The sequence below is a fragment of the Cyanistes caeruleus genome, chromosome 29 (genome assembly GCF_971803275.1).
Source record: "Cyanistes caeruleus chromosome 29, bCyaCae1.hap1.1, whole genome shotgun sequence".
Lineage (NCBI taxonomy): Eukaryota > Metazoa > Chordata > Aves > Passeriformes > Paridae > Cyanistes > Cyanistes caeruleus.
In genome coordinates, this window is record NC_141729.1 from 3,813,865 (window position 1) to 3,837,441 (window position 23,577).

Below are 23,577 nucleotides of genomic sequence, written 5' to 3' on the forward strand. Positions count from 1 at the left end.
GGACCTCTGCGGGTGGCACCGGCACCTCTGCGGGTGGCACCGGCACCTCTGCGGGTGGCACCGGGACCTAGAGGGTGACACCGGGACCTCAGGGGGTGGCACTAGGACCCGGCAGAAGGAGGTCACCCAGCTCAATGGCGACTGCCATCTCCCGGCTCGCGAACTACATCACCCATCAACCCCCAGTTGACAGACAGCTCACTTGACCAATCAGTATTGGGAATTCCCCAAAGGGGCGGGAACATCGGTGCGGATCAACCAATGAGCGCGCGGGGCGGGCCGCGGCGCGGCGGGGGAAGATGGCGGCGGCGGCGGCGGGCCGGTGGCGGACCGGGCTGGCCCTGCTGGCCGTGGCGCTGGGGCTCGGCGGGACGGGAGCCGAGCAGACCGAGGAGCACCTCAAACGCGAGCACTCGCTGTCCAAACCGTACCAGGGTGAGCGGGGAGGGCAGGGCGGTGGTGGCGGACGAGTGGCCGGTGGCCGGTGCCGGTGTCCGGTACCGACGGTGCGTGTGGGCCGCAGGTGTGGGCTCGGTCAGCTCGGGGCTCTGGGACCTGCTCGGTAACGCCATGGTCATGACGCAGTTCATCCGCCTCACCCCCGACGTGCAGAGCAAGCACGGAGCCGTGTGGAACCGAGTGGTGAGCGGGGGGCACCGGGGAGAGCGGCCGGGAACCGGCGTGGGCCGGGGAGGGGAGCGGGATCGGGCCCGGGGGGAGCGGCGGGGAACCGGCATGGACCGGGGAGAGGAGCGGGATCGGGCCCGGGGAGAGGAGCCGGGAACCGGCGTGGGCCGGGGAGAGGAGCGGGATCGGGCCGGGGAGAGGAGCGGGGAACCGGCGTGGGCCGGGGAGAGGGGCCGGGAACCGGCATGAACCGGGGAGAGGAGCGGGATCGGGCCCGGGGGGAGCGGCGGGGAACCGGCGTGGACCGGAGAGAGCAGCGGGACCGAGGAGAGCGGCGAGGTCGGGATGGGGATCGGGGGAGAGAGTCGGGATCAGGATCGGGATCGGGACCAGGACCGGGACTGGGGGAGAAGGTCAGGATCGAGATCAGGACCAGGATCGGGATCTGGATTGGGATCAGGATTAGGATCGGGACCAGGATCAGGACCGGGATGGGCTGGGGCATCAGAACGGAAGCGGGAACAGGGCTGGGATTGGGATCAGGACCAGGATCAGGATTGGGATCAGGACCAGGATCAGGATTGGGATCAGGACCAGGACCAGGATCAGGATCAGGATCAGGACCGGGATCAGGATGAGGATCAGGACCGGGACCAGGATCAGGATCAGGACCGGGATCAGGATCAGGATCAGGATTGAGATCAGGATCAGGATCAGGACCAGGATCAGGACTGGGATCAGGATCAGGATCAGGACCGGGATCAGGATCAGGATCAGGATTGAGATCAGGATCAGGATCAGGACCAGGATCAGGACTGGGATCAGGATCAGGATCAGGACCGGGATCAGGATTGGGATCAGGACCGGGATCAGGATTGGGATCAGAATCAGGACTGGGACCAGGATCAGGATTAGAATTAGGATCAGGATCAGTACCGGGATCAGGACCAGGATCAGAATTGAGATCAGGACCAGGATCAGGACCGGGATCAGGATCAGGACCAGGATCAGGACCAGGATCAGGACCAGGATCAGGACCAGGATCAGGACCGGGATCAGGACCGGGATCAGGATCAGGACCGGGATCAGGACCGGGATCAGGATCAGGATTAGGATTAGGATCAGGATCAGTACCAGGATCAGGAGCAGAATTATTTTATATTTTACAAAACCTATTATATTTATTTTTTTAACAATTACTTTATGTTTTACAAAACCTGTTCTGTTTATATTTTTTATAATTATTTTGTATTTTATAAAACCTATTTATATTTTTATAATTATCTCATATTTTATAAAACCTATTACATTTATATTTTTAATAATTATTTTATATTTTATGAAACTTATTACATTTATAGTTTTAACAATTATTTTATATGTTACAAAACCTATTTTATTTCTATTTTTAATAATTACTTTTTAATAAATCAATTTATTAAATTAATTATTAAAAAATAAAAATTTAATTATTAAATTTTAATAATTACTTCATTATTTTATCTGCATATTATATTATTATTTATACATTATTTATTATTCAATAATTATTAATATTATTTTTTATTATAAATTAAATTTTTAAATTTATAAAAACTTCTCCTGAGGTTTCCCTGCTTGGATTTTTGTCCTCCCTCACTTTTTTAACGCCTTGGGTGAAAATCTGGGATGGATTCTGGTTTTGGGAACGATTCTGGAACGTTCTGGAATGCTCTGGAATGTTCTGGGACGTTCTGGAGTGTTCTGGGATGTTCTGGAACGCTCTGGAATGTTCTGGGATGTTCTAGAACGCTCTGGAACGTTCTGGAACGCTCTGGAACGTTCTGGGATGTTCTAGAACGCTCTAGAACTTTCTGGAACGTTCTGGGATGTTCTAGAACGCTCTGGAACACGCTGGAACGTTCTGGAACGTTCTGGGATGTTCTAGAACGCTCTGGAACGTTCTGGAATGTTCTGGGATGTTCTGGGATGTTCTAGAACGCTCTGGAACACTCTGGAACGTTCTGGAACGTTCTGGGATGTTCTAGAACGCTCTGGAACGTTCTGGGATGTTCTGGGATTTTCTGGAACGCTCTGGAACGTTCCCTCTCTGGCAGCCCTGTTTTGAGGGATGATTTTGGAATGCTCTGGAATGCTCTGGAACGTTCTGGAATGTTCTGGAAGGCTCTGGAATGTTCCCTCCCTGTCAGCCCTGTTTTGGGGGATTGTTCTGGAATGCTCTGGAATGCTCTGGAATGTTCTGGAAGGCTCTGGAATGTTCTGGAACGTTCCCTCTCTGGCAGCCCTGTTTTGAGGGATGATTTTGGAATGCTCTGGAATGTTCTGGAATGTTCTGGAATGCTCTGGAATGTTCTGGAATGCTCTGGAATGCTCTGGAATGTTCTGGAATGCTCTGGAATGCTCTGGAACGTTCTGGAATGTTCTGGAATGTTCTGGAATGTTCCCTCCCTGTCAGCCCTGTTTTGGGGGATTGTTCTGGAATGCTCTGGAATGCTCTGGAATGCTCTGGAATGTTCTGGAATGCTCTGGAATGCTCTGGAATGTTCTGGAACGTTCCCTCCCCGGCAGCCCTGTTACCTGCGGGACTGGGAGATGCAGGTGCACTTCAAGATCCACGGGCAAGGCAAGAAGAACCTGAACGGGGACGGTTTCGCCATCTGGTACACCAAGGACAGGATGCAGCCGGGTAAGGGGCGTGGGGACACCTGGGGACACCTGGGACAGCTGGGGACAGCCTGGGGACACCTGGGACAGGGCTTGGGGACACCTGGGACACCTGGGGACACCTGGGACAGCTGGGGACAGCCTGGGGACACCTGGGACAGGGCTTGGGGACACCTGGGACACCTTGGGCAGGGCTTGGGGACACCTGGGGACAGCTGGGATGGGGCTTGGGGACACCTGGGGACACCTGGGACAGGGCTTGGGGACACCTGGGACACCTGGGGACACCTGGGACACCTGGGACAGGGCTTGGGGACACCTGGGGACACCTGGGACAGGGCTTGGGGACACCTGGGACACCTGGGGACACCTGGGACACCTGGGACAGGGCTTGGGGACACCTGGGACACCTGGGGACACCTGGGACAGGGCTTGGGGACAGCTTGTCCAGGGTTTGGGGACACCTGGACGCCAAGAATTCCCTTTTCCCTTCCAGGACCCGTTTTCGGGAGCAAGGACAACTTCCTGGGGCTGGGAGTGTTCGTGGACACCTATCCCAACGAGGAGAAGCAGCAGGAGGTGAGGCACGGACTCTTCCTCCTCCTCTTCCTCCTCTTCATCCTCCTCTTCCTCCTCCTCTTCCTCCTCTTCCTTCTCTTCCTCTTCCTCCTCCTTTTCCCAAAAAAAAAATCGGGAAGAGAATCAGGGAAAATGGGAAAAGCCGGGGTTGGTTTTTTGGGGAGAGGATTTTGGAGCTTGACCACACCGTGAGTAAAGCTGGAGTAGAGGTTGAGGAGGTTTTCCCTCCTTCTTCCTCCTCCTCTTCCTCTTCATCCTTTTCCCCCCCAAAAAATTGGGAAGAGAATCAGGAAAAACGGGAAAAGCCGGGATTGGTTTTTTGGGGAGAGGATTTTGGAGTTCAGCCACACCAAGAGTTCTACACTGTGAGTAAAGCCTGAGTAAAGGTTGAGGAGGTTTTTCCTCCTTCTTCCTCCTCCTCTTCCTCCTCCTTTTCCCCAAAAAAAATCGGGAAGAAAATCAGGGAAATCGGGAAAAGCCGGGATTGGTTTTTTGGGGAGAGGATTTTAGAGCTCGACCACACCGTGAGTAAAGCCTGAGTAAAGCTGGAGTAGAGGTTGAGGAGGTTTTCTCTCCTTCTCCTTCCTCCTCCTCTTCCTCCTTTTCCCAAAAACTCTTCCAAAAGGTGAAAAAAGAGCTCCAAAAAGCTCCAAAGGAGCTCCAAAAGGGACAGGATTTTTGGCGTCTCCCAGGATTTTCGTGTATTTCGGGAATTTTGCCAATCCCGGGGATTTTCACCCATCCTGGGATTTTCACATTTCCCTGGGATTTTCGCCTATCCCGGGAATTTTGCGAATCCCAGAATTTTCTGGTCCTTTCCCCTCCCTCCCCTCCCCTCTCCCGGTCGGAATTCCCGGGATTTTCGTGTATTTCGGGAATTTTGCCAATCCCAAGGATTTTCACCCATCCCGAGAATTTTCCCAGCCCTCTCCCCTCCCCTCTCCTGGTTGGAATTCCCAGGATTTTCGTGTATTTCGGGAATTTTGCCAATCCCGGGGATTTTCACCCATCCTGGGATTTTCACATTTCCCTGGGATTTTCGCCTATCCTGGGATTTTTGCGCATCCCAGAATTTTCTGGTCCTTTCCCCTCCCTCCCCTCCCCTCTCCGGGTCGGAATTCCCGGGATTTTCACCTATCCCGGGAATTTTGCCAATCCTGGGGATTTTCGTGTATTTCGGGAATTTTGCCAATCCCGGGGATTTTCGCCCATCCCGGAATTTTTCCCGTCGCTCTCCCCTCCTCTCTCTGGGTCGGAATTCCCAGGATTTTCTCCCATCCTGGGATTTTCACATTTCCCTGGGATTTTCACATTTCCCTGGGATTTTCGCCTATCCCGGGAATTTTGCCAATCCCGGGGATTTTGCCCATCCCGGTATTTTTTCCCTCCCTTCTCCCGGTCAGAATTCCCGGGATTTTCGCCTATCCTGGGAATTTTGCCAATCCTGGGGATTTTCACCCATCCCGAGAATTTTCCCAGCCCTCTCCCCTCCCCTCTCCCAGTCGGAATTCCCGGGATTTTCACCCATCCCGGTATTTTTCCCGTCGCCCTCTCCTCCCCTCTCCCGGTCAGAATTCCCGGGATTTTCACCTATTTCGGGAATTTTGCCAATCCCGGGGATTTTCGCCCATCCCGGTATTTTTCTCCTGGTCGGAATTCCCGGGATTTTCATGTATTTTGGGAATTTTGCCAATCCCGGGGATTTTCTCCCATCCCAGTATTTTTCCCATCGCTCTCCCCTCCCCTCTCTGGGTCGGAATTCCCGGGATTTTCGTGTATTTCGGGAATTTTGCCAATCCCAAGGATTTTCACCCATCCCGAGAATTTTCCCAGCCCTCTCCCCTCCCCTCTCCTGGTCAGAATTCCCGAGATTTTCGTGTATTTCAGGAATTTTGCCAATCCCGGGGATTTTCACCCATCCCGGAATTTTTCCCATCGCTCTCCCCTCCCCTCTCCTGGTTGGAATTCCTGGGATTTTCACCTATCCCGGGAATTTTGCCAATCCTGGGGATTTTCGCCCATCCCAGTATTTTTCCCATCGCTCTCCCCTCCCCTCTCTGGGTCGGAATTCCCGGGATTTTCGTGTATTTTGGGAATTTTGCCAATCCCGGGGATTTTCTCCCATCCCGGTATTTTTCTCCCGGTCGGAATTCCGGGGATTTTGGGGGCCGTGTGACGCTGTTGCTCTGTGCTCTCTCTCCCGCTTTGCGCTCACCCCGGAGGGCAGGCTCAGAAGAGGAGGTACAGCCCTGGAAACCAGGTACCGCCTCCCGCCTCCCCACGGACCCGCGGGAATTCCCGGGACGCCCGGAACGCCTGGGAGAGCCTGCACGGAATGCCGGGGAGGGAGGGGATGGATGGGATTCGTTTGGGATCCACCGGGATCCATCAGGATGGTCCCAATGGATTCTGAGTGGATTTTTGGGGATGAAGGAGTTTGGGATCCATCAGGATGGTCCCAGTGGATTCTGAGTGGATTTTTGGGGATGAAGGAGTTTGGGATCCATCAGGATGGTCCCAGTGGATTCTGAGTGGATTTTTGGGGATGAAGGAGTTTGGGATCCATCAGGATGGTCCCAGTGGATTCTGAGAGGATTTTTGGGGATGAAGGAGTTTGGGATCCATCAGGATCCATCAGGATGGTCCCAGGTGGTTTTTGAGTGGATTTTTGGGGAATTGAAGGAATTTGGGATCCATCAGGATGGTCCCAGTGTCTTCTGGAGCAGATTTTTGGGATGAAGGAGTTTGGGATCCATCAGGATGGTCCCAGTGGATTCTGAGTGGATTTTTGGGGATGAAGGAGTTTGGGATCCATCAGGATGGTCCCAATGGATTCTGAGTGGATTTTTGGGGAATTGAAGGAATTGGGGATCCATCAGGATGGTCCCAGTGGTTTTTGAGCTGATTTTTTGGGGAATTGAAGGAATTTGGGATCCATCAGGATGGTCCCAGGTGGTTTTTGAGTGGATTTTTGGGGATGAAGGAGTTTGGGATCCATCAGGATGGAGTTTGGGGTCATCCAAGTGGATTTTCTGGATCACTCCAGGGTTGTTTTGAGGAGATCCCCGTGGGCTGATGGACTTTGGGATCACTCCAGGGTTGTTTTGAGATCTCCAGGGACTTTGGGATCACTCCAGGGTTGTTTTGAGGAGATCTCCAGGGACTTTGGGATCACTCCGAGGTCATTTTGAGAAGATCCCCATGGACTGATGGACTTTGGGATCACTCCAGGGTTGTTTTGAGATCTCCAGGGACTTTGGGATCACTCCAGGGTTGTTTTGAGGAGATCTCCAGGGACTTTGGGATCACTCCAGGGTTGTTTTGAGATCTCCAGGGACTTTGGGATCACTCCAGGGTTGTTTTGAGAAGATCCCTGTGGGCTGAAGGAACTTTGGGATCACTCCAGGGTTGTTTTGAGCAGATCCCTGTAGGGTGAATGAATTTGCTTCCACCTCATCTCTATTTCCCGGCGTCTCTCCGTGATCCCGGCCCCTGATCCCGTTTTTCCCCCTCCGGCAGCGCGTGTTCCCCTACATCTCGGCCATGGTCAACAACGGCTCGCTGACCTACGACCACGACCGCGACGGGCGGCCCACGGAGCTGGGCGGCTGCACGGCCATGGTGCGCAACCTCAACCACGACACCTTCCTGGTCATCCGCTACGTCAAGAGGAGGCTGACGGTCAGTTCCGTGAGGTATCCCGGGATCTGGGAGCCGGGGGGCGCGTATCCCGGGATTTGGTGACCATTCCTTGGATCTGGTGACCATTCCTTGGATCTGGTGATCATTCCTTGGATTTGGAGACCATTCCCTGGGTTTGGGAGCCATTGGTGACCATTCCTTGGATTTGGTGACCATTCCTTGGATTTGGTGACCATTCCTTGGATCTGGTGACCATTCCTTGGATTTGGTGACCATTCCCTGGGTTTGAGAGCCATTGGTGACCATTCCTTGTGTTTGGTGACCATTCCTTGGATTTGGTGACCATTCCCTGGGTTTGGTGACCATTCCTTGGATTTGGTGACCATTCCCTGGGTTTGGTGATCATTCCCTGGGTTTGGGATCCCTCCCGTTTGTTTGGAATTCCCCCCATTTCCCGGGATCAGGATCAGGAATTCCCATTTTTCTGGGATCGGGAATTCCCGGTTTCCCGGGATCAGGAATTCCCGATTTCCCAGGATCAGGATCAGGAATTCCCGGTTTTCCAGGATCAGGAATTCCCGGTTTTCCGGGATCAGGAATTCCCAGTTTTCCGGGATCAGGATCAGGAATTCCAGGTTTTCCAGGATCAGGAATTCCCATTTCCCAGGATCAGGAATTCCCGGTTTTCCAGGATCAGGAATTCCCGGTTTTCCAGGATCAGGAATTCCCAGTTTTCCGGGATCAGGAATTCCCGGTTTCCCGGGATCAGGAATTCCCGGTTTCCCGGGATCGGGCATTCCCGGTTTTCCAGGATCAGGAATTCCCGGTTTCCCGGGATCAGGAATTCCCGGTTTTCCAGGATCAGGAATTCCCGGTTTTCCAGGATCAGGAATTCCCGGTTTCCCGGGATCAGGAATTCCCGGTTTTCCGGGATCGGGCATTCCCGCCGTTTCCCCCGGCAGGTTCTGATCGACATCGACGGCAAACACGAGTGGCGGGATTGCATCGACGTTCCGGGCGTGCGCCTGCCCCGCGGCTACTACTTCGGGACATCGTCCGTCACCGGGGACCTCTCAGGTACGGCCGGGGCCACCTTTCCCGGGATCTGGTGACCATTCCCCGGATTTGGGAGCCACTGGTGACCATTCCTTGGGTTTGGTGACCATTCCCCGGATTTGGGAGCCATTTGAGACCATTCCTTGGATTTGGTGGCCGTTCCCTGGATCTGGGACCCGTTGGTGGCCATTCCTTGGATTTGGGAGCCATGGGTGACCATTCCTTGGATTTGAGAGCCATTGGTGACCATTCCCCAGATTTGGTGACCATTCCCCAGATTTGGGAGCCATTGGAGACCATTCCCTGGATTTGGTGACCATTCCCTGGGTTTGGGAGCCATTCCCTGGATTTGGGAGCCGTGGGTGACCATTCCCTGGATTTGGTGACCATTCCCTGGGTTTGGGAGCCATTCCCTGGATTTGGGAGCCATGGGTGACCATTCCTTGGATTTGGTGACCATTCCCTGGATTTGGTGACCATTCCCTGGGTTTGGTGACCATTCCCAGGATTTGGTGATCATTCCCTGGAGCGTGGAATAAAATCTTGGGATGAGCCTGGAATAAAACCTTGGGATGAGCCTGGGATAAAGTGGGATGGGCATGGAATAAACTGGAAGGAGCATGAAATAAAACCAGGATGAGCATGGAATAAAACCTTGGGATGAGCCTGGAATAAAACCTTGGGATGAGCATGGAATAAAACCTTGGCATGGGCATGGAATAAAATCTTGGGATGGGCCTGGAATAAAACCTTGGGATGAACATGAAATAAAACCTTGGGATGAGCCTGGAATTAAACCTTGGAATGAGCATGGAATAAAACCTTGGAATGAGCATGGAATAAAATCTTGGAATGGGCATGGAATAAACTGTGAGGAGAATGAAATAAAACCAGGATGAGCCGGGAATAAAATCTTGGGATGAGCCTGGAATAAAACCAGGACGAGCCTGGAATAAAACCTTAGGATGGGCATGAAATAAAATGGGATGAGCATGGAATAAAATATTGGGATGAGCCTGGAATAAAACCTTGGGATGAGCCTGGAATAAACTGGGATGGGCATGGAAGAATACCAGGATGAGGCTGGAATAAAACCTTGGGATGAGCTTGGAATAAAATATTGGGGTGGGCATGGAATTAAACCTTGGGATGGGCATGAAATAAACTGTGAGGAGAATGAAATAAAACCAGGATAAGGATGAAATAAAACCTTGGAATGAGCCTGGGATAAAACCTTGGAATGAGCCTGGAATAAAATATTGGGATGAGCCTGGAATAAAACCTTGGGATGAGCTTGGAATAAAATCTTGGGATGAGCTTGGAATAAAATATTGGGGTGGGCATGGAATTAAACCTTGGAATGAGCGTGAAATAAAATGGGATGAGCTTGGAATAAAATATTGGGATGAGCCTGGAAGAAAATCTTGGGATGAGCCTGGAATAAAACCAAGATGAGCATGGAATAAACTGGGTGGGATGAGCCTGGAATAAACTGGGATGAGCCTGGGATAAAATCTTGGAATGAGCCTGGAATAAAATCCTGGGATGAGCATGGAATAAAATATTGGGATGGGCCTGGAATAAAACCTTGGGATGGGCATGGAATAAAACCTTGGGATGAGCCTGGAATAAACTGGGTGGGATGAGCATGAAATAAAATGGGATGAGCCTGGAATAAAATCTTAGGATGAGCCCGGAATAAAATCTTGGGATGGGCCTGGAATTAAACCTTGGAATGAGCCTGGAATAAAATCCTGGGATGAGCTTGGAATAAAATCTTGGGGTGGGCCTGGAATAAGATGGGATGAGCCTGGAATAAAACCAGGATAAGCATGGAATAAACTGGAATGAGCATGGAATAAACCGGAAGGAGCATGAAATAAAACCAGGGTAGGGATGGAATAAAATCTTGGAATGAGCCTGGATTTGAGTTTTGGGATTTAAGGCTCCCTCCCGCAGAATTCCCAGATTTTCTGCCGCTTTTCCCAGACAACCACGACATCATCTCTCTGAAGCTGTACCAGCTGACGGTGGAGCGGACGCCGGAGGAGGAGAAGCGGGATCGGGAAGTTTTCCTGCCCGTGGTGGATAACCTGAGGCTGCCGGGGAGTGAGTGGGGGCTGGGCCGGGTGGGAGAGGCGGGATTTGGGTGGGGGGAGGGGTTGGAGGGGAAATGGACCCCGGGTTTGGGGTCACGCCAGAGGTTTGGGTTGTGATGGAGTGTCAGAATCACACCCCAAAATCCCAAAATCCCATCCTAAATCCCATCCCAAAATCCCTAAATCCCATCCTAAATCCCATCCTAGAATCTTATCCCAAAATCCCATCCCAAAATCCCAAAATCCCATCCTAAATCCCATCCCAAAATCCCTAAATCCCATCCTAAATCCCATCCTAAATCCCATCCCAAAATCCCAAAATCCCATCCTAAATCCCATCCCAAAATCACAAAATCCCATCCTAAATCCCAAAATCCCATCCTAAATCCCATCCCAAAATCCCTAAATCCCATCCTAGAATCTTATCACAAAATCCCATCACAAAATCCCAAACTGCCATCCAAAAATCCCATCCCAAAATCCCATCCTAAATCCCATCCTAGAATCTTATCCCAAAATCCCATCCCAAAATCCCAAAATCCCATCCTAAATCCCATCCCAAAATCCCATCCTAAATCCCATCCTAAATCCCATCCTAGAATCTTATCCCAAAATCCCATCACAAAATCCCAAACTGCCATCCTAAATCCCATCCCAAAATCCCAAAATCCCATCCTAAATCCCATCCCAAAATCACAAAATCCCATCCCAAAAACACAAAATCCCATCCCAAACTCCCAAATTCCCAAATTCCCATCCCAAATCCGGGGTTTTCAGGTCTCCTCTCTCTCCACCCCACAGTGGAGCCCATGAGCGGCCTGGCCCTGTTCCTCATCGTCTTCTTCTCCCTGGTCCTCATCAAACTCCCAAAATCCCAAATAATTCCCAAATTCCCATCCCAAATTCCCAAATTTCCATCCCAAACTCCCAAATTCCCAAATTCCCATCCCAAATTCCCAAATTCCCATCCCAAATCCGAGGTTTTCAGGTCTCCTCTCTCCGTTCCCCGCAGTGGAGGCGCCGCTGGAGCCCATGAGCGGCCTGGCCCTGTTCCTCATCGTCTTCTTCTCCCTGGTCCTCATCAAACTCCCAAAATCCCAAATAATTCCCAAATTCCCATCCCAAACTCCCAAATTCCCAAACTTCCATCCCAAATTCCCAAATTTCTATCCCAAACTCCCAAATTCCCATCCCAAATCCGGGGTTTTCAGGTCTCCTCTCTCCGTTCCCCGCAGTGGAGCCCATGAGCGGCCTGGCCCTGTTCCTCATTGTCTTCTTCTCCCTGGTCCTCATCAAACTCCCAAAATCCCAAATAATTCCCAAATTCCCATCCCAAATTCCCAAATTCCCATCCCAAATCCGGGGTTTTCAGGTCTCCTCTCTCCGTTCCCCGCAGTGGAGGCGCCGCTGGAGCCCATGAGCGGCCTGGCCCTGTTCCTCATCGTCTTCTTCTCCCTGGTGGCCCTCATCAAACTCCAACATCCCCAAACTCCCAAAATCCCAAATAATTCCCAAATTCCCATCCCAAATTCCCAAATTCCCAAATTCCCATCCCAAATCCGAGGTTTTCAGGTCTCCTCTCTCCGTTCCCCGCAGTGGAGGCGCCGCTGGAGCCCATGAGCGGCCTGGCCCTGTTCCTCATCGTCTTCTTCTCGCTGGTGGCCCTCGTCTTCGCCATCGTCATCGGCATCATCGTCTACAACAAGTGGCAGGAGCAGAGCCGCAAACACTTCTACTGAAGGCCGGGATTCCGGCGGAACCCCCGGGATTCCGGCGGGGAGAGACTTTCCCGGTGGATTTTTCCCGGGAACGGGCCGGGGTTTTTTGTTTGGAGTTTTCCCGGCGGGACGAGCCGCGGGAGCCGCTCGGCGCCGCCCCCGTTCCCCCCCAGCATGTGGCTGCTGCTCCTCCTGCATGTGGCGGCTCCCGGATTCCCGGGGGATTCCCGGGGGATTCCCGGAGGATTCCCGAGAGATTCCCAGGAAATTCCTGGGGGATTCCTGAGAGATTCCCGGGGGATTCCTGAGAGATTCCAGGGAGATTCCCAGGGGATTCCTGAGAGATTCCAGGGAGATTCCTGAGAGATTCCCAGGAGATTCCTGAGAGATTCCAGGGAGATTCCTGAGAAATTCCCAAGAAATTCCTGGGAGATTCCTGAGAGATTCCAGGGAGATTCCCAGGAGATTCCCAGGAGCTTCTCAGGAGGTTCCCGAGAGATTCCTGAGGGATTCCTGAGAAATTCCCAGGAGCTTCCTGAAGGATTCCCAAGAAATTCCCAGGAGATTCCCGAGAGATTCCCAGGAGATTCCTGAGAGATTCCCAGGAGATTCCTGAGAGATTCCCAGGAGATTCCTGGGAGAAATTCCTGAGAAATTCCCAAGAGATTCCCGGGAGATTCCCAAGAGATTCCCGGGATCTTCCCAGGAGAATCCCGGGATATTCCCAGGAGATTCCCGAGATCTTCCCAGGAGATTCCCGGGATATTCCCAGGAGATTCCCAGGATATTCCTGAGATCTTCCCAGGAGATTCCCAGGATATTCCCAGGAGATTCCCGAGATCTTCCCAGGAGATTCCCAGGAGATTCCTGAGATCTTCCCAGGAGATTCCCGGGATATTCCCAGGAGATTCCCAGGAGATTCCCGGGATCTTCCCAGGAGATTCCCGAGATCTTCCCGAGAGATTCCCGGGATCTTCCGGAGCCGCTCCCCATCCTACCTCAGGGACTGCCGGGCACAGCGATTGCTCCGGCCGCTGCTTCGCCCCTCCAGGGCCGAGCCGAGCCCCGCGGCTTTCCAGAACATTCTGGAATGTTCTCCCCGGGAGAGGAGGGGGCTGGGCGGTCCCTGGGCCGGGGGAGGGGCGCGGGAGCTGCTCCCGGGGGGGTTCCCGGGGAGGCTTTTCCCGCCGGATTCGCCCCCGGTTCCGTGCCGGATCCGCGGGATCCCATGGTTTGTGCCTCTCCCCGGAGCCGGTGTTTGGAATAAACGCTGAGGGCCGCGCGCCACGTCCTCGGCACCGCCAGGGAACCGTCCCGGACCAGGCGGAGTCCCAGGGGGATCCACAGGGGGATCCCCGGATTCCCAGGGGGATTCCCAGGGGGATTCCCTGATTCCCAGGGGGATTCCCAGGGGGATCCCTGGACAGATTCCCAGACGGATTCCCAGACAGATTCCCAGATTCCCAGGGGGATCCCCAGGGCAGTTCCCTGATTCCCAAACGGATTCCCAGATTCCCAGACAGATTCCCAGGGGGATCCCCAGATTCCCAGGGGGATTCCCAGACGGATTCCCAGACGGATTCCCGGATTCCCAGGGGGATTCCCAGGGCAGTTCCCTGATTCCCAGACGGATTCCCAGGGGGATTCCCAGATTCCCAGGGGGATCCCCAGATTCCCAGGGGGATTCCCAGGGGGATTCCCAGATTCCCAGGGGGATCCCCAGATTCCCAGGGGTTTTCCCAGACTGATGATTCCCAGAGTCATTCCCAAATGGATTCCCTGATTCCCAAATGGATTCTCAGAGGGATTCCCAGACTCATTCCCAGTCTGATTCCCAGATTCCCAAATGGATTCCCAGACTGATTCCCAGATTCCCAAATGGATTCCCAGACTGATTTCCAGACGGATTCCCAGATTCCCAGATGGATTCCCAGATGAATTCCCAGATTCCCAGGGTCATTCCCAGATTCCCAGTCGGATTCCCAGTCTGATTCCCAAGTGGATTCCCAGACAGATTCCCAGACTCATTCCCAGCCTGATTCCCAGATTCCGAAATGGATTCCCAGACTGATTTCCAGACAGATTCCCAGATTCCCAGGGTCATTCCCAGATTCCCAGTCTGATTCCCAGTCTGATTCCCAGCCTGATTCCCAGCCGGATTCCCAGCCTGATTCCCAGATTCCCAGTCTGATTCCCAGTCTGATTCCCAGATTCCCAGCCTGATTCCCAGCCGGATTCCCAGATTCCCGGTCTGATTCCCAGCCGGATTCCCCGACTGATTCCCAGCCTCCCCATCAAACCAGAGCTCGCTCACGTCTCTCCGCGGGATTTTTTCCCGATTTATTTCCTGCCCACCCGCGGCGGCCTCGCCCCCGGGCAGAGGGCGGGCAATTCCCTGGGAATTCCAGCCGGGATAGCGGCCCCGGAGCGGAGCGGTCCCGTCCCGGGGGATCCTCAGGGCCCGGGGGAGGGATCCGGGCGCAGGAACCGGCGCGGCTCGGGAACCTTCACGGTGAGGGAGCCCTGCCGAGCGGAACCGGAGCGTGAGGATGGGCACGGGGAGCTGGGAGGAGCCCGGGGCCCGGTTCTGGAAACGGGGAGCCCGGTTCTGGGTACGGGGGTCTCGGTTCTGGGTACGGGGAGCCCGGTTCTGGGTACGGGGAGCCCGGTTCTGGGTATGGGGAGCCCGGTTCTGGGTGCGGGGAGCCCGGTTCTGGGCATGGGGAGCCCGGTTCTGGGTATGGGGAGCCCGGTTCTGGAAACGGGAATTCCGGTTCTGGGCACGGGGGTCCCGGTTCTGGGCACGGGAGTCCCGGTTCTGGAAACGGGAATTCCGGTTCTGGAAACGGGAATTCCGGTTCTGGGTACGGGAATTCCGGTTCTGGGTACGGGGAGCCCGGTTCTGGGCACGGGGAGCCCGGTTCTGGAAACGGGGAGCCCGGTTCTGGGTACGGGAATTCCGGTTCTGGGCACGGGGGTCCCGGTTCTGGGCACGGGGGTTCCGGTTCTGGGTGCGGGGAACCCGGTTCTGGGGCACCGGGAGAACCCCCGGTACTGACCGGGAGGAAGGAGCGGGGATCCCCGGTACTGACCGGGAGGAAGGAACGGACATTCCCCGGTACTGACCGGGAGGAAGGAACGGACAATCCCCGGTACTGACCGGGAGGAAGGAACGGACAATCCCCGGTACTGACCGGGAGGAAGGAGCGGACAATCCCCGGTACTCACCGGGAGGAAGGAACGGACAATCCCCGGTACTGACCGGGAGGAAGGAGCGGGGATCCCCGGTCCTGACCGGGAGGAAGGAGCGGGGATCCCCGGTCCTGACCGGGAGGAAGGAGCGGGGATCCCCGGTACTGACCGGGAGGAAGGAACGGACAATCCCCGGTACTCACCGGGAGGAAGGAACGGACAATCCCCGGTACTCACCGGGAGGAAGGAGCGGGGATCCCCGGTACTCACCGGGAGGAAGGAACGGACAATCCCCGGTACTCACCGGGAGGAAGGAACGGACAATCCCCGGTACTCACCGGGAGGAAGGAACGGACAATCCCCGGTACTCACCGGGAGGAAGGAACGGACAATCCCCGGTACTCACCGGGAGGAAGGAACGGACATTCCCCGGTACTCACCGGGAGGAAGGAACGGACAATCCCCGGTACTCACCGGGAGGAAGGAACGGACAATCCCCGGTACTCACCGGGAGGAAGGAGCAGGGATCCCCGGTACTGACCGGGAGGAAGGAACGGACAATCCCCGGTACTCACCGGGAGGAAGGAACGGACAATCCCCGGTACTCACCGGGAGGAAGGAACGGACAATCCCCGGTACTCACCGGGAGGAAGGAGCGGACAATCCCCGGTACTCACCGGGAGGAAGGAGCGGGGATCCCCGGTACTCACCGGGAGGAAGGAACGGACAATCCCCGGTACTCACCGGGAGGAAGGAGCGGGGATCCCCGGTACTCACCGGGAGGAAGGAGCGGGGATCCCCCGGTACTCACCGGGAGGAAGGAACGGACAATCCCCGGTACTCACCGGGAGGAAGGAACGGACAATCCCCGGTACTGACCGGGAGGAAGGAACGGACAATCCCCGGTACTCACCGGGAGGAAGGAACGGACATTTCCCGGTACTCACCGGGAGGAAGGAGCGGGGATCCCCGGTACTCACCGGGAGGAAGGAACGGACAATCCCCGGTACTCACCGGGAGGAAGGAGCGGGGATCCCCGGTACTGACCGGGAGGAAGGAACGGACAATCCCCGGTACTCACCGGGAGGAAGGAACGGACAATCCCCGGTACTGACCGGGAGGAAGGAACGGACAATCCCCGGTACTCACCGGGAGGAAGGAACGGACAATCCCCGGTACTCACCGGGAGGAAGGAACGGACATTCCCCGGTACTCACCGGGAGGAAGGAACGGACAATCCCCGGTACTCACCGGGAGGAAGGAGCGCAGCAGCAGCAGCAGCAGCAGCGCCGCCAGCCCCAGGCCGATCCCCAGCCGGTACCGCCAGTGCAGCCCGTGCCGCACCAGCCCCAGCGGGGACCGCAGCCACAGGAACGAGGACTTGGGGCGCCTGGGAGGGGACACCGAGCTCAGCTCGGCCACCGTGTCCCCTCCCCGGCCCTGTGTCACCCTGTGCCACCCGTGTGCCACCTGCAGGGACACCGCTGTCACCCCTGTGCCACCTGTGTGCCATCTGCAGGGACACCGCTGTCACCCCTGTGCCACCCCTGTGCCACCTGTGTGCCACCCAGGCACCTCTGGGGACACTGCTGTCACCCGTGTGTCACCCTGTGCCACCTACAGGGACACCGCTGTCACCCCTGTGTCACCTGCAGGGACACTGTGACCCCTGTGCCACCCCTGTGCCACCCCTGTGCCACCCCTGTGCCACCCCTGTGCTCCCCGGTCCCCTCTGAGGACGCTGATGTCACCTCCCCGTGCCACCCCTGTGTCACCCCTGTGTCACTCCAGTGTCTCCAGCCCCCTTTGGGGACCGGGCTGTCCCCTCCCGGTGTCCCCGCAGTGTCCCCGGCTGTCCCCTCCCGGTGTCCCCGCAGTGTCCCCGGCTGTCCCCTCCCGGTGTCCCCGCAGTGTCCCCCGCTGTCACCTGGGCTCGGGCAGTGTCGGGTGTTTGTTGGGCTCCTCCCGGCCCTTCCCCACCGGCCGCTCCTCGGCCTCGCGCGCCGTCAGCAGCTCCAGGGAGAGCTCCAGCTTCGCCTGCGGGGCCGCCGGGGCCGGGCTGGGGCTCAGGGCCCGGCCCCGCCACCCCCGGCCACCCCCGGCCACCCCCGGTCCCAGCTTCCCCCAGCCCCGCCACCCCCGGCCACCCCCGGTTCCCCCCGGCCGCCCCCGGCCCCGCCACCCCCGACTCCGGTCCCGCCACCCCCGGCCACCCCCAGCGACCCCCGGCGACCCCCGGTCCCGCCACCCCCGGCTTCCCGCGGCCTCGGTACCCCCGGCCCCGGTTCCCCCCAGCCCCGCGACCCCCGGCTCCGGCCCGGCGACCCCCGGCTCCAGCGATCCCCGACCCCACGAGCCCCGGCCCCGCGACCCCCGGTTTCCCCCGGCCTCGGTACCCCCGGCCCCGCGACCCCCGGCTCCTTCTGGATCCGGCCCCGCGACCCCCGGCCCCTCGCTCCCCCCGGCTCCCCCCGGCCCCGGCCCCACGAGCCCAGCGCCCCCGGCTTCCCCCGGCCCGCGACCCCCGGCCCCGGTTCCCCCGGCTTCCCCCTGTCCCCCGAGCCCCCCGCGCCCCCCGTGTCCCCCCGAGCCCCCCGCGCCCCCCGTGTCCCCCATGTCCCCCCGTGTCCCCCGCGCCCCCCGTGTCCCCCGAGCCCCCCCATGTCCCCCCGTGTTCCCCGCGCCCCCCGAGCCCCCCGTGTCCCCCGTGTCCCCCGTGTCCCCCGTGTCCCCCCTGTCCCCCGTGTCCCCCGCGCCCCCCGTGTCCCCCGTGTCCCCCCGAGCCCCCCGTGTCCCCCGCGCCCCCCGTGTCCCCCATGTCCCCCGTGTCCCCCGTGTCCCCCGTGTCCCCCGTGTCCCCCGAGCCCCCCATGTCCCCTCATGTCCCCCCGTGTCCCCCCGAGCCCCCCGTGTCCCCCATGTCCCCCCGTGTCCCCCGCGCCCCCCGTGTCCCCCGTGTCCCCCCGCGCCCCCCGCGCCCCCCGTGTCCCCATCGCACCGAGACCCGCTGGCCGCCCTCCTCCTGCAGGGTGCAGGGCCACCAGCCGCGGGCTCTCCTCCTGCGGAACAGGTCCAGGGTGGGGCGGGCGAGCCGCGGGCCCCGGCAGCAGCTCCGGGCGAGCCGGGGCAGCTCCCGCGGGCTCAGCGGGCACCGCCCGGGGCTGCGGCCCGGCCGCGGCAGCCGCGTCAGCTCCAGCTCCAGGATCCCTGCGGGACACGCGGGGACACAGCTGCGGCACCTGGGGGGCTCCCGGGTACCTGGGGGGGCTCCCTGGCACCTTCCTGTCACCTCCCTGTCACCTGGGGGGCTCCCGGGTACCTGGGGGGGCTCCCTGGCACCTTCCTGTCACCTCCCTGTCACCTGGGGGGCTCCCGGGTACCTGGGGGGGCTCCCTGGCACCTCCCTATCACCTGGGAGGGCTCCCTGTCACCTCCCTGTCACCTGGGGGGGCTCCCTGGTACCCTGGGGGGGGTTCCCTGGCACCTTCCTGTCACCTCCCTGTCACCTGGGGGGCTCCTGGGTACCTGGGGGGGCTCCTGGGTACCTGGAGGGGCTCCCTGGCACCTTCCTGGCACCTCCCTGGCACCTGGGGGGCTCCTGGGTCCCTGGGGGGGCTCCCTGGCACCTCCCTATCACTTGGGGGGGCTCCCTGGCACCTTCCTGTCACCTGGGGGGGCTCCCTGGTACCTGGGGGGGCTCCTGGGTACCTGGGGGGGCTCCCTGGCACCTTCCTGGCACCTCCCTGTCACCTCCCTGTCACCTGGGGGGGCTCCCGGGTACCTGGGGGGGCTCCCTGGTACCTGGGGGGGCTCCTGGGTACCTGGAGGGGTTCCCTGGCACCTTCCTGTCACCTCCCTGTCACCTGGGGGGGCTCCCTGTCACCTCCCTGTCACCTGGGGGGGCTCCCGGGTACCTCGGGGGGCTCCCGGGTACCTGGGGGGGCTCCTGGGTACCTGGGGGGGCTCCCTGGCACCTTCCTGTCACCTCCCTGTCACCTGGGGGGCTCCTGGGTACCTGGGTACCTGGGGGGGCTCCCTGTCACCTGTGGGGGCTCCTTGTCACCTGGGGGTGTTCCCTGTCACCTCTTTGCCACCTGCCGGGGCTCCCTGTCACCGGTGGCTGCTCCCCACCACACCTGGCTGTCCCCTGTCCCTGTCCCCATCCCCTGTCCCCATCCCCTGTCCATGTCCCCATCCCTGTCCCCATCCCTGTCCCCTGTCCCCATCCCCTGTCCCTGTCCCCACCCCTGTCCCTGTCCCCTCTCCCCATCCCTGTCCCCTGTCCCCATCCCCTGTCCCTGTCCCCATCCCTGTCCCCATCCCAGTCCCCATCCCCTGTCCCTGTCCCTGTCCCTGTCCCCGCAGGTGACACGCCGTCTCACCCAGCAGATCGTCCGCCTTGAACTTGTCATTGTCCCACACCTGCAGGATGAGCTTGGGGGGCACCTTCAGCAGCGTCTGGTCCAAACTCCACACGTGCTCCTGCCGGGGCCAGCGGCTGTCCCCGAGTGTCCCCAGGTGTCCCCGAGTGTGTCCCCAAGTGTCCCCGAGTGTCCCCGAGTGTCCCCGAGTGTCCCCAGGTGTCCCCGAGTGTCCCCAGGTGTGTCCCCGAGTGTCCCCAGGTGTCCCCGAGTGTCCCCGAGTGTCCCCGAGTGTCCCCAGGTGTGTCCCCGAGTGTCCCCGAGTGTCCCCGAGTGTCCCCGAGTGTCCCCAGGTGTGTCCCCGAGTGTCCCCGAGTGTCCCCGAGTGTCCCCAGGTGTGTCCCCGACTGTCCCCAAGTGTCCGAGTGTTCCCGAGTGTCCCCGAGTATCCCCAGGTGTGTCCCCAAGTGTCCCCAGATGTCCCCAGGTGTGTCCCCGAGTGTCCCCGAGTGTCCCCAGATGTCCCCAGCTGTCCCCGAGTGTCCCCAGGTGTCCCCAGGTGTCCCCAGGTGTCCCTCAGGTGTCTCCAAGTGTCCCCCAGGTATCCCCAGGCTGTCCCCAGGTGTCCCCAGCTGTCCCCAGGTGTGTCCCCAGCTGTCCCAGGCTGTCCCCAGCTGTCCCCAGTGTCCCCAGCTGTCCCCAGCTGTCCCCAGGTGTCCCCAGCTGTCCCCGAGTGTCCCCAGGTGTCCCCAGGTGTGTCCCCAGCTGTCCCCAGGCTGTCCCCAGCTGTCCCCAGTGTCCCCAGCTGTCCCCAGGTGTACCTCAGCTGTCCCCAGCTGTCCCAGGTGTGTCCCCAGCTGTCCCAGGCTGTCCCCAGTGTCCCCAGTGTCCCCAGTGTCCCCAGTGTCCCCACCTTGCGGTGGATGGCGCACAGTTTCTCAGCCGCCAGGAACTCGAAGGGGAACACGAAGCGCCAGTTGAAGGCTCCGTTCCCGTCCAGGGAGCGATAATGGACATCGGTGTGCTGCCTGTGCTCGGGGAGCCCGTCCAGCCACCTGCGGGGACACCTGTGTCACCTCCCTGTCACCTGTGTGTCACCTGTGTGTCACCTGTGTCACCTGTGTGTCACCCCCCTGTGTCACCCCTGTGTCACCCAGGGAGCGATAATGGACATCGGTGTGCTGCCTGTGCTCGGGGAGCCCGTCCAGCCACCTGCGGGGACACCTCTGTCACCTCCCTGTCACCTGTGTCACCTGTGTCACCTGTGTCACCTGTGTCACCCCTGTGTCACCTGTGTCACCTGTGTCACCCCTGTGTCACCTGTGTCACCTCCCTGTGTCACCCCTGTGTCACCCCTGTGTCACCCAGGGAGCGATAATGGACATCGGTGTGCTGCCTGTGCTCGGGGAGCCCGTCCAGCCACCTGCGGGGACACCTCTGTCACCTGTGTGTCACCTCTGTGTCACCTGTGTCACCTGTGTCACCTCCCTGTCACCTCTGTGTCACCTGTGTCACCTGTGTCACCTCCCTGTCACCCCTGTGTCACCTCTGTGTCACCTGTGTGTCACCTCTGTCACCTGCAGGGACACTGCTGGCACCACTGTGCCCACATGGATGGAGACACCCCGAGGTGACAGTGACCCAGGACAGGTGACAGTGACCCAGGACGGGTGACAATGACCCAGGATGGGTGACAGTGACCCCAGGATGAGTGACAGTGACCCCAGGGGTGGGTGACAATGACCCCAGGACAGGTGACAATGACCCAGGACGGGTGACAGTGACCCAGGACGGGTGACAATGACCCAGGACGGGTGACAATGACCCAGGATGGGTGACAGTGACCCAGGATGGGTGACAGTGACCCCAGGACCGGTGACAGTGACCCAGGACAGGTGACAGTGACCCCAGGACAGGTGACAGTGACCCCAGGACAGGTGACAATGACCCAGGACAGGTGACAGTGACCCAGGATGGGTGACAGTGACCCCAGGACAGGTGACAGTGACCCAGGGGTAGGTGACAATGACCCAGTACGGGTGACAGTGACCCCAGGACAGGTGACAATGACCCAGGGGTAGGTGACAATGACCCCAGGACCGGTGCCACCCCGGTGCCAGCGGGGCTCACCCGCACACGTAGATGTCACTCATGCGCTGTCCCAGCAGGTTGATGTCCCCAAGGTCCGCGTCCCGCACCCGCCACACCACGCAGCGCAGCTCGTACCTCGCCAGGGGACAGCGGCACAGTGTCACCCGCGCCCGGGGTGGCGCTGTCCCCGCCGGGGGTGGCCCTGTCCCCTCCGGGGGTGGCCCTGTCCCCTCCCTGGGTGGCTCTGTCCCCTCTAGGGGTGGCCCTGTCCCCTCTAGGGATGGCATTGTCCCCTCCCAGGGTGGCTCTGTCCCCTCCAGGAGTGGCTCTGTCCCCTCCAGGGTGGCCCTGTCCCCTCTGGGGTGGCCCTGTCCCCTCTAGGGATGGCTTTGTCCCCTCCCAGGGTGGCTCTGTCCCCTCCCGGGGACGCTCCTGTCCCTGCTGGGGGTGGCCCTGTCCCCTCCCGGGTTGACTCTGTCCCCGCCGGGGGTGGCCTTGTCCCCTCTGTGTCCCCCCCATGTCCCCCCCCCATGTCCCCCCCGCTGTCCCCCGCTGTCCCCCCCGCTGTCCCCGCTGTCCCCGCTGTCCCCGCTGTCCCCGCTCACCCCTCGGCCTTGCGGGGGTCGATGTTGAAGGGGGGCCCGGGGGGCCCGAGGCTGGCGGGGAAGATGTCAACCCACATCTGCACCTTGCCCTGGGGACACCGCGCGGGGTGACAGCGGCCCCGCTGTCCCCTCAATGTCCCCGATGTCCCCTGCTGTCCCCTCCTGTCCCCCCGTGTCCCCCCCGTGTCCCCAGGTCCTCCCCAGCTCCCCCCGCACCCACCAGCCCTCCCCGCCTCTGGGTCCCCATCACCGCGGGGTCCCCTCGTGTCCCCCCGCTGTCCCCTCGTGTCCCCCCGATGTCCCCAGATGTCCCCAGATGTCCCCCGCCCTCCCCTCGTGTCCCCCCGTTGTCCCCCCGCTATCCACGGCTGTCCCCCCACTGTCCCCCGCCGTCCCCTCGCTGTCCCCCGCTCTCCCCTCGTGTTCCCCCTGCTGTCCCCCCGCTGTCCCCGCTGTCCCGGTGTCCCCACCTGCTCGAGCCCGGGCTGTCCCGGTGTCCCCGCTGTCCCCCCGTGTCCCCACCTGCTCGAGCCCGGGCTGTCCCGCTGTCCCCCCGGTGTCCCCGGTGTCCCCACCCGCTCGAGCCCGGGCTGTCCCGCTGTCCCCCGCTGTCCCCCCGGTGTCCCCACCTGCTCGAGCCCGGGCTGTCCCCCCGCTGTCCCCCCGCTGTCCCCCCGGTGTCCCCACCTGCTCGAGCCCGGGCTGTCCCGGTGTCCCCGTGTCCCCCCGGTGTCCCCACCTGCTCGAGCCCGGGCTGTTCGCGGTTCCGGAGGCTCCGGGTCTCCAGGTGTTCCGGGACGAGCTCGCACAGGTTCAGCACGTGCAGGGCCAGGCGCTCCCGGGCGGCCCCGGGCGGCTCCACAGGGGGGTCACCCCTCTCTGGGACCCCCGGCCTGTCACCCACCGGCCGCAGACCCCCCCGGATCCCCCGGGACCCCCCGGG

General features: G+C 59.5%; 2 protein-coding genes across 4 annotated transcripts in view; one reads left to right on the top strand and one right to left on the bottom strand.

Annotated features, from left to right (window-relative positions):
* Positions 1 to 277: 277 nt before the first annotated feature.
* On the top strand, positions 278 to 13,694 carry LMAN2L (lectin, mannose binding 2 like). 2 transcript variants are annotated; one of them, XM_086865465.1, is made up of 9 exons: positions 279 to 435; positions 524 to 642; positions 3,196 to 3,313; positions 3,788 to 3,870; positions 6,098 to 6,130; positions 7,390 to 7,551; positions 8,475 to 8,589; positions 10,558 to 10,677; positions 12,264 to 13,694. In XM_086865465.1, exons 1-9 carry the CDS (start codon positions 300 to 302, stop codon positions 12,404 to 12,406), a joined length of 1,029 nt encoding a protein of 342 aa, XP_086721591.1. In that variant the 5' UTR covers positions 279 to 299; the 3' UTR covers positions 12,407 to 13,694. The 2 variants fall into 2 exon arrangements, with proteins under 2 accessions (XP_086721590.1, XP_086721591.1); XM_086865464.1 differs by lacking the exon at positions 6,098 to 6,130 and having other exon boundaries at positions 278 to 435.
* A 1,006-nt stretch (positions 13,695 to 14,700) lies between these two features.
* Positions 14,701 to 23,577, bottom strand: part of FER1L5 (fer-1 like family member 5) — a 39,103-nt gene continuing 30,226 nt past the window's right edge. Inside the window, exons 43-51 of one of the 2 annotated variants that reach the window (XM_086865431.1) lie at positions 23,374 to 23,513; positions 22,635 to 22,723; positions 22,069 to 22,164; positions 20,852 to 20,993; positions 19,960 to 20,059; positions 18,576 to 18,784; positions 17,505 to 17,614; positions 16,829 to 16,967; positions 14,701 to 14,908 (exon numbers count right to left, since the gene is read on the bottom strand). In XM_086865431.1, the coding sequence (XP_086721557.1) occupies positions 14,840 to 14,908; positions 16,829 to 16,967; positions 17,505 to 17,614; positions 18,576 to 18,784; positions 19,960 to 20,059; positions 20,852 to 20,993; positions 22,069 to 22,164; positions 22,635 to 22,723; positions 23,374 to 23,513 (1,094 nt within the window). In that variant the 3' untranslated portion in view covers positions 14,701 to 14,839. Of the gene's footprint in view, positions 14,909 to 16,828; positions 16,968 to 17,504; positions 17,615 to 18,575; positions 18,785 to 19,959; positions 20,060 to 20,851; positions 20,994 to 21,237; positions 21,362 to 22,068; positions 22,165 to 22,634; positions 22,724 to 23,373; positions 23,514 to 23,577 lie in introns of those variants that run through there. The other variant, XM_086865432.1, reaches the window with a different exon arrangement.